We start from the raw sequence: 10,235 nt of genomic DNA on the forward strand, positions 1-10,235 counted from the left end.
GAATACGATTCAAGGACGATATTTAGCTCATCTAAAGACATACGATATGATTCAAAGACGATATTCGGCTCTTTTAGACCGATTGGATTCAAGGTTGATATTTGGCTCATCTAGAGCGATGTGATACGATACAATTCAAGGACGATATTTAGCTCATATAAAGCGATACGATATGATCCAAGTCAAGGACGATATTTGGCTCATCTAGAGCAATACGATAGGATTCAAGGACAATATTTGGCTCATCTACAGCAATACGATTCAAGGACCATATTTGCCTCATCTAGAGCGATACCATACGATTCAAGGACAATATTTGGCTGATCTAAAGCAATACGATTCAAGGACAATATTCGGCTAATCTAGAGTGATATGATACGATTCAAGGACAATATTCGGCTAATCTAGAGTGATACGATATGATTAAAGGACAATATTTGGCTCATCTAGAGCAATACGATACGATACGATTCAATTGAAGGATTCAGAGTTCTTTTAGCCGTAATTGGAGAATGTTAGAAGTTTAGAATCTGTATTTAAATTAATTTTTCGGGATTTATTCTATTTGACATCTGGACTGCAGAACGATACTAAACATTCATATGATATAAACCACTGAATAAAACCTGATCAATTGAATTCAAAGGAATTCAAATTACACATTGCAGGACCGTATCAGTTGAGAAACATGCCAGTCAAACTAATTGCGTAAAAGTACTTTTAATGTATATCATCATTACTTCACTTAATTGTTACTGAATGGATGTTTAGAAGTAAGTGAAATACAATTGAAAAGTAAGATTTCAGCACGACAGTGAGACAGAGTATGACTTTCAATTGCATGACTGAACATTTCAGCTAGTGCAACAACTTTATAAACAATTATTTACATTCATTTCAGTATTGAGTCATTTCACCTCATGTATTCCTGTTGAACATTATGAAAATTTTCTGTCTGATGGCTTTCATTTGCAGTCCATAGATAACCGGGTTCATGGCTGGAGGAACCACCTGTAACAAGATGGACGCTAGCTTCCTGAGGTCTGATAAGTGAGGGAAACGATGGAGGATGACAATGATGCTGCATGACACAAACAGGATGACATACACAGCCAGGTGGGTGGCACAGGTCTGCAGCGCCCGGCTGTTCAGCGCCTTGTTCTTACTGCTCAAACACACTATGGCGATCTTCAGGTAGGTGAGAGTTACGCTGCCGATGGAGGAACCCAGCAGGACCACCGTGTAGCCGAGGCCGTAGATGTGGTTGATGAGGACACTTTCACAGGACAGCTTGAACAAGGAGGCGTTGTCGCAGTATGGGTTTAATATAGTCCACCTGCAACGTGACAGGCGGACGCTGAGGCCCACGAGGATCCCCACCATCAATAAAGCTACCCCCCAGGCCGACACAGATAGCTTCACCACCATCCTGTTGGTCATGATGGTGGCGTATTGCAGAGGGTTGCAGATGGCTACGTAGCGATCGAAGGCCATGATCATGAGCACGGTGTGAGAGATGCCTGCATAAAAGTGAGCACAAAAAGCCTGAATGACACACTCATAATAATGAATGTACCGCTCTGTGATCGGAATAAAAAAATCACTTAACAAGCGAGGGATGATGACTGTCGCCCCGAACGCATCATTAATACTCATGTTGCAGAAGAGCAGGTACATGGGCTGGTGGAGGCTCCTCTCCATGAAGATCAGGACCGCCAGGCCGACGTTGGACATCATGATGAAGATGTAGATGAAGAGGAGGAGGATGAAGGCTGGAACAGAGGACTTGGGGTTGACATTTAACCCCTCCAGGTGCAGAATGTCCATGTTGAAAGTTTTGTTGTCCATACTGCAGGGGGATGATCCTGCAGAGGATCATAGACAGATAATTCAGCCAACACTGCAACAGTTATCATAATATGTGATGGTGTTACTAATTCATAAGCTGGTGAACAATTGCAGCTTTGAAATAGAAAGCAACAAGGACAAAAAGTATCTTCTAAATATGCTGCATGTTTGGTAACTCAGTTTTAACAAGTGAAACAGAAACTTATTAGCATCCCCAAATCCGCTCCGTTATCAGCACTGTTATGAAAGCCTAACAGTATATCTTAAAACCAGAGTGTTTTCTGCAATATTCTGGTCCCAGAGCAACATTTCACTGCACTTGTACGTCAAAAAACTACAGTTTGTTGTGGATGCAGATCAGGATGCTGTGCCTGTTTCAATGGAAGTAAAAACCAAAAAACACTCAAAGGTCAGTCTGAGGATTTCACTCATTTCCTTGGGGGCTTGGAAACGTGCACAGCATTCCTGACGAGACTGAACAAAGTTATATCATCAACCAGAAGAAATAAGGAAACAAGGGACCACTTCATGCAAATCTGATATTTATTAAAATATATTTTTGCAGTGATCCCTTATACAGATTCATGTTTTATTGTGTATTTTTGTTAAAGTTTTTGAACAAACCATATATCTATCTTTTATACACAACATCTCTAATGCATTCGTCATTCTTCATTTGTGTCCTTCAAAATATAATTTATGGCAGTAAAACCTTCGACAGATTATAGTTCATCCAGTTCATCAAGATTTACATTTTAGTGTTTTCTTTCTCAACAAAACATCAAATGGTCTTCAGTGAACAGTGGAAAACAACTGTGAGACTGTGTGTCAGGTTTACCTCTATTTACGTGAACCTCCTCCAGCCAGACCAGAGCTGGACTGCGAGACACTTCTTATAAGATGAGTGAGCCGCCTGGTTATCCAATCAGGAGTGTTTCTGGCCATCTTGGCGCCGCATAGGCCCTCGCAACCCTGAGGTCTTCATCTCTACACGGCCAATTAACTTGGATGTTTTCATGTCAACTTTATTCAACTTCTCTCAACTTATGTTGTCTAATCTTAGCACTTTTTTTTAATCACGATCAACAAACTACGGGGAATATCCATGGCTGGGATTATCTGTTGCTGTGCCTGGAAAATGGAGGAGACAAAGGAAGCGAGGGTCGTGGGCCGGGGTTCCAAGTCCGATTGAGGAAACGTGAAAACCGGCCTCCTCTGCTAAGTATCCTTTTAGCAAATGTCCAGTCACTGGATAATAAACTGGATGAACTCAGAAGCAGGATGGCTTTTCAACAGGACATTAAGACCTGTAACGCTTAGGTTTTCACGCAGACTTGGCTCGACCGCTACATCCCAGACTCGGCCATTGTTCCAGAGGGGCTCTCCATTCACCGCCAGCACCAAACAATAAGGGAGGCGTCTGCTTCATTATCGACAACAAGTGGTGCCCGGATGTGGAAATAATTTCTTCTAATCTAGAGCAGAATATGATCGAATGACGTTATCTCCCAAGGGAGTTTACATTAACATTTCAACAGGACCAAGACCTTGTGGCCGGAGGCTGCTTTTATTGTGGCCGGCGGATTTTAACCAAACCAAACTGCAGAGAGTCCTGCCGAGATATCACCAACACAGTAGTCACATCTTGTCTGAGCATGTGTTCAATCAGAACAAAGGGGTGTGTGATGTAGTTGTTTTGAGATTCTCTGAATGTGTATGTTTGTGCTTAAAACCAATTCACAGTTTATGTACGTGATCTCAATGTGTCGGATAGTGCGCCAGCTTACAAAAGTATGTTAGTATACATGCGAGACCCTTTGTCTGTGTGGAGCATAACAAACAAATCAAATATGGCGAAGCTAGCTACCCAAATATCCTGACTACAACAATATCCCAATGATAAAACTCAGTGAATAGCATTAAATCAAGTCAGTACATGTACATTGACAGAGGTTAAAGTTAAACAGTCTCGCTTAGCCATGTGAAATTGCTGTGCCTATTCTGTGCTAAGGTAGGCCCAGTTACCTTACCCTGTCCAGGGAAGAAAGGGGGATTCGTTTGTTAAAGTGGCAGTAAGCAGTGTATTTTTGGCATCAAAAATTCCATAATAACCTTTCAGCATATTGTAATTCAAGTGTTCTGAGAGATAACTAGATTTCTGCACCTCCTCATGGCTCTGTTTTCAGGCTTCAACAAATCTAGCCCGTGACGGGAGACTTTGACCAATCACAGGTCATTTCATTGAGAGAGCGTTCCTATTGGCTGTGCTCCGGTCATGTGACCGGAACTTGGCATTCCTTCACCAGATTTCCCAATGGCGGCGGCGTTACAAACTTTCTCATTTTACAGCTAAACCGTGCACTACAAGATGATTCTGAGAACATTCGAGGAGAGAAATAGGCATTAACGTAACATAATATTGATTCATATTTGATCAGCGCTGCCTAGTTTCACCATTTGGTCGGAGTTCGCAAGTGATTGACAGCCGGCTCTCATAGACATCAGACCTCAGATCAGCTCTTACTGCTTGTTTTCCTCCGGTCTGTAAAATCTTGCAGATGCCGTTAGGAGCACCGGAGGACACCGGAGGACACCGGAGGACACCGAGGCACATGATTTTTTTCAGGTTACCTGTTTCATGTACTACTGTCACGATACTAGGCCGCTGCGAGTGGCAGCCTGTCTTAGTAGCTCTCCGTGTTTCTACTTTCTTTGTCTTTTTTTTGCTACTTTTTCGTGACTTCTAACTTTCTACTGCACTTAGTTTTTGTCAGTGATAGTATACTGCACACTATATGTAAATAGTTTCCTTTTTCACAGCCGTCTTATTTAGTTAGTCTGACCAACGAGCATGATCGGCGGCCAACGGACAGTGTATTCGTTTGAAGCGCTACTCGCCCTTTGGGACCGAGTAATAGCTCCACCGAAGGATTTACCTGCCGAGATACGGCCACACAGACGGAGAACAAGAGCCGGCGCGATCGTGAGGGAAAGGAGGGAGAAGAGGAGGAGATTTAAACCCGTCCTGCCTTCGGTGATCATGGGGAATGTGAGATCTCTGGCCAACAAGACGGACGAGCTATCAGCCCTGGTGAAAGACCAACGGGAATACCGAGAGTCCAGTATGTTGTGCTTTACGGAGACATGGTTAAATGGGATTATACCAGACTGCTTAGTGGAACCGGACGGCTTCACGGTGGTGCAAGCCGACAGAGACAAACAGAGCGGTAAAAAGAAAGGCGGAGGGCTTGCTGTCTTTGTTAACTCAAGATGGTGTAATCCCAGACACATAACTGTAGAGGAACACATCTGTACTCCGGACATTGAGCTGCCGGCTGTGAGTTTGAGGCCGTATTATATTCCTCAAGAGTTCTCACACGCCATCATAGTTACTGTTTACATTCCACCGAGTGCTGTGTCGGCGCAAGCGACTGACGTCATCCACTCCACCGTCGCGGGATTACAGACGAGGCACCCCAGCGCATTCATCATCATAAACGGTGATTTTAACCATATCAAGGTCTCCAAAACCATGTCGAACTTCACCCAGTATGTGACCTGTAACACAAGACACAGTAAGACCCTGGACCTGCTGTATGCCAACATTAAGGAGGCATACGGCGCAACTGTTCTCCCCCCCTCGGCGGATCAGACCACAACCTCATCAGGCTTGTACCAACATACAAGCCTGTTGTCAGCACCCTTCCCCAGGAGGCAGCAGCAGCCTGTCAGATGTGCTGGTAAGCAACAACGGTGCCCCCCAAGGAACTGTGCTGTCACCCTTCCTGTTCACCACCTACACCTCCGACTTCCGCTTCAACTCGGGTACGTGCCACCTACAGAAGTTCTCCGATGACTCCTCCATTGTCAGCTGCATCACGGATGATAACGAGTACAGAGCCCTGGTGGAGAACTTCGTAGGGTGGTGTGATAACAACCACCTCCAGCTCAACATTTGAAAGACCAAGGAGCTGGTGGTGGACTTCCGACGGAGCAAGAGGTCCCTAACTCCCATCACCATCCGACGGGAGGAGGTGGAGGTGGTGGACACCGACAAGTTCCTGGGAGTACATATGAAAAGTAAACTGAACTGGACTGACAACACCAAGGCCCTCTACAGGAAGGTACAGAGCAAACTGTTCTTCCTGAGGAGGCTCAGGTCTTTTAATGTGTGTAATAGGCTGCTGCAGATGTTTTACCAGTCTGTAGTAGCCAGTGTTCTCTTCTTTGCTGTGGCATGTTGGGGGGTAACACCAACTCAAGGGATGCCAACAAATTGAACAGGCTGGTGAGGAAGGCTAGCTCTGTGGTTGGATCTGAACTGGACGATCTGGAGGTGGTGGCAGAGGGGAGGATGAGGAGGAAGCTGGACGCTCTCCTGGATAACCCTTCCCACCCCCTCCATGATGAGCTAGTCAAGATGAGGAGCACCTTCAGCCACAGACTCATCCCCCCTCGGCACAACACAAAGCGCCTGGGTCAGTCCTTCATGCTGGTAGCCATCAGGCTCCACAACCAAGGCTGACCCCCATATGAGAACTATTAGGACTTTAAGAAGTTTAAACATGCCCTATCTGCCTTTAAACATGCACTATCTGCCTTTAAACATACACTATCTGCAACTATCTTGGACTCTAACCACTGGCGCACTTTACACGTACTTACAATATACATCCTATGTACCACTTTATAGACTGCACACATGTACATATTACATTTATTTATTGCACATACTACATGTATTTATTGACAGACTGCATACACTATGTTCACCCATTCACTCTGTATCTTTTATTTCTCTATTATTGTTTTTTATAATTTTTTGTATACCTTTACCTCTCCTGTGTTTCACTCTGTTTGCTGATGTTGCTGCTTTGACACCTGAATTTCCCTCCTGGGATTAATAAAGGTTCATCTTATCTTATCTTATCTTATATAGCGACCGTTTCATAAAAATAACTTTTTTCAATCATATTTGCTCCAATGTCGCCTACTTCAGGTTTAAATGGAGGTTGCATCTGTTAAAGTTGGAAGAGCCAGGCTGGAGAAAGTTGGATCTGGTGTCAAAAGATGCAGTCCTTGCTGTGTTCAAAGACTGTTCCTCCAATCCTTTGTTTCTCCAGAGTTGGCTGCTTGGCTTAGCTAACTTGCTTTGTTCCTGTTACTTGTAAAGTTAGCTGGCAGACTCTGTTGTACTCCCCTGGCGCTAAACGTGTTTACTCTGGGTTAGCATTGCAAACTGAGCTAAGCAGGAATCTTAAAGAGGCAGGCAGGCCTTTTTCCTTGGAAGAAGTTCTTGTGTCTATTTCTATTGGTAACAGGCCGTAGTTCAGAGCTGCAGAGCTGCTTTTGCATGCAGCTTCTGGTCTGGAGGTGAGACGAGAAGAGAAGAGAAGAGAAGAGAAGAGAAGAGAAGAGAAGAGAAGAGAAGAGAAGAGAGGGAGACAAAGGAAGCTCTTTGGTTTTGTCAGGCTGCATTTCACAGGTAAGTGTGAATGGGTCATGGGTTACAGTAGCCATGGTTACTGTGATTTCATGGGTGGAGTTAAGGACTCCAGGAACCTGGGAAACGTAGGACACTGTCTCTGCCACAATCTTAAATGGTGGGTCCCAACACCATCTTTATAGTATTGACCTGAGGTTACTCCTCCTGAAGCTACTTGTTGAGCTGCCTTCATAGATTTGTTTACAGAAATCAACTTATTCCGAAAATATGTTGCATTTTTTGCATTTAATCAATAACTGACAGTAGAGGGATGCCAGGAAATGAGGGGAGAGGACGTTGTGGTGGTTCATAATCCGTAGGCCATCAGGGCGCTGCCTAAAAAATATTTGACCACACATCTGACCTGAAGTTGGTCCCCTTACATTACCATAATAACGGTATGTTTCGGTCAATTAGCACAAAGAAAAGTGAGCTACATGTATTTAACTTCACCATATACGAGCCACATCATCCGTCCACTCACCTCATCTTGAGTATGGACTTCGTCTCACGACTGTTGGGACCCACCATTACCAAATGGTGGCAAGGACAATGAACTACGCTTCTCAGGATCCTTGAGCATTGAGTATCTCCAACCATGGACTCGGCTCAGTAGCCATTGGCTGAGGACTCAGCTCAGTAGCCATTGGCTGCTGTAGCATTCACACATAGGTGTGAAATTCACCCAGGACAAAACCAGAAGAATCTCTTTGTTCCCTCTTTTTATGCTCTTTCTGCTCTTTCTTCACCCCCCTTCTCACCTCTCCTAACCAGTGGAGGTGAGCTGCTGCTCTCCAGACCAGAAGCTGTAAAAGCAGCTCTGTTCTGATCTATGGCCTGTTAGGAAACAGCCATAGGAACACAAGGATCTTCTAAGCAGAAGACGCGAGAGCCTGCCTTTTTACCTACTAACTTCAAGCAACAACCGCAAGGAAGTTAGCACCAAGCTATCAAGCTGCTGGGAAGAAAGTATTGGAGCGACCAGCTTCCTCCAATCTGCACAACTTGATTTGAGCACAGCAAAGACAACATCTTTGACTTGGAATCACAACTTCAACACATGGAGTTACAAACCCTTTTTTCCATGGATTGGTAACGTACTGGGCTTACCTTAGCAGTAGCAATTGCACATGGCTGAGCAAGACTGTTCAGTTTTGATTTCTAGAATGTACTTGTTTTGATTTGGTTTAATGTTATTCATTGAGTTTGACTGTTGTGATATTATTTGTAGTTAGGATATTTGGGTAGCTGCCATATCTGATGTGTTTGGTTTATGCTTCACATAGACAAGTCTTGCATGCAAACTAACCATCTTTTCTAACCCACTGCATTATCTCACACAAATTAAGATCACATACAGAAACTGTGGATAAGTGTTAAACATAAACATACAGCTTCAGATAATTTCAACCCCCACCTCACTCCCCTCTCTGTCCTTCCTGAGCACATGTGCTCCGAAGAACAAAGAGGCCATGTGTTGACATGTTGACTTTGATCCCGCCATCTTTGTAGTTTTACAGTGCTCGCCATTTTGTCTGTAGGCCATGCAGACATCCTGAGACAAGTAGCCACCCATCTTGTCTCTCTCTCTCTCTCTCTCTCTCTCTCTCTCTCTCTCTCTCTCTCTGTCTCTCTCTCTCTCTCTCTCTCTCTCTCTCTCTCTGTCTGTCTCTCTCTCACACACACACACACACACATGCTCACACACTTTGTTTGGTTTGTTTAGTTTAGTTATTTAGTTAGATTAATATTGTGTTTTACACCTTTATTATCTTGTAAATAAATGTTTGTGGAATATACATTCTGGTCTGTTTAATGTTGTACAAGAGTGAATAATGCCAACTTCTGATATGTCAATAACTCCAATATCCTTCAACCTTTACTATCTAATTTGGTTATAGTTATTAATTTAATTATTAATCAAAGTTCCTAATTGATAGTTTAGTATATTTAATGAGACTATATTAACGTTTTGGTTATTGGTCCCTGATTCCAGGGTGGTGCCCCGTTTATTATTAATGTTTATTGATAATTTGTATTAATATTAATAATTCTATATATATTATTAATTAATTTGCAAATAACCAAACCTGTTCCTGCCGAATCCCTACACGATGATCTATTTGGTCAAAATCAGGACGACCACGTCCAAATTTTCCATCAGCCCATGCCAGCAGACTAGCGGCAGAAGCCGAATACTTCTCCGCCGTCCGCCTCCTTGCTGAGATCCCGCTTCCTGTAATCCAAACGCCGTCCAGAAGGGTGAGTCCAGCAAGCCGTAACACGGACATACCATCGCCGACGCCGCAGTTCTACTCCATCGCCTCCGAGGACAACTCCAGTCACCCGCCATGGAGCTGACAACTCCGGTCTCGCAACACGTAGCCGTAGTCGGAACATCATCACGCTCCAGTGAGGTCCTCCGATGGCCGGCCTTCTTCAAAAAAGCCAAATGAAGCTATCAGCAGAATTCCGGGGTCTGGGGAGGAATTTTAGGGTCCCGAGGGGGTCCGTCATGCCCGAGCGCTACGGCAGATCCTCAATCAAAGCTCCACAAACTGCATCTGACTAAGTGGACAAACCACAAGCACCATCTGTGTTTTCCTTCAATAAAATGGTTAAATTGTACCTTGTTGATGGTGTGGTCCTTGCTAGTGAATTTGTAATTGATTCAATTTGAAATTCAGTAATGACATTAGAGTTAATAATCCCACATTCGACATATTGAGCTGTAGGCTTGTTTACTGTCTTACCAGGGGTTATATGGATACTGTGTGTAGGGCAGACAGACTGGTCCATGATGTGTTAGCTTGGCACAAGAACTGGAGGTGAAAGGACAACCCGTTCTCACTCCCAACTCATCACCTTGCTACATAAAGGAAACACAAAGTATAGAAGCTTT

At 44.0% G+C, this 10,235-nt stretch overlaps 1 protein-coding gene across 1 annotated transcript; it reads right to left on the reverse strand.

Annotated features, from left to right (window-relative positions):
- Window positions 1-750: 750 nt before the first annotated feature.
- LOC141778008 (olfactory receptor 52N5-like) lies at window positions 751-1,853 on the reverse strand. Its single transcript, XM_074652412.1, has one exon. The coding sequence runs from the start codon at window positions 1,846-1,848 to the stop codon at window positions 919-921; it is 930 nt and encodes a 309-aa protein (XP_074508513.1). The 5' UTR covers window positions 1,849-1,853; the 3' UTR covers window positions 751-918.
- Window positions 1,854-10,235: the final 8,382 nt, after the last annotated feature.

Source organism: Sebastes fasciatus, chromosome 1, assembly GCF_043250625.1.
Source record: "Sebastes fasciatus isolate fSebFas1 chromosome 1, fSebFas1.pri, whole genome shotgun sequence".
Taxonomy (NCBI): Eukaryota; Metazoa; Chordata; class Actinopteri; order Perciformes; family Sebastidae; genus Sebastes; species Sebastes fasciatus.

Bases quoted from the DNA above. Each gene is read 5' to 3' on its own strand.
- LOC141778008 (XM_074652412.1), bottom strand. From the start codon at position 1,848: ATGGACAACAAAACTTTCAACATGGACATTCTGCACCTGGAGGGGTTA.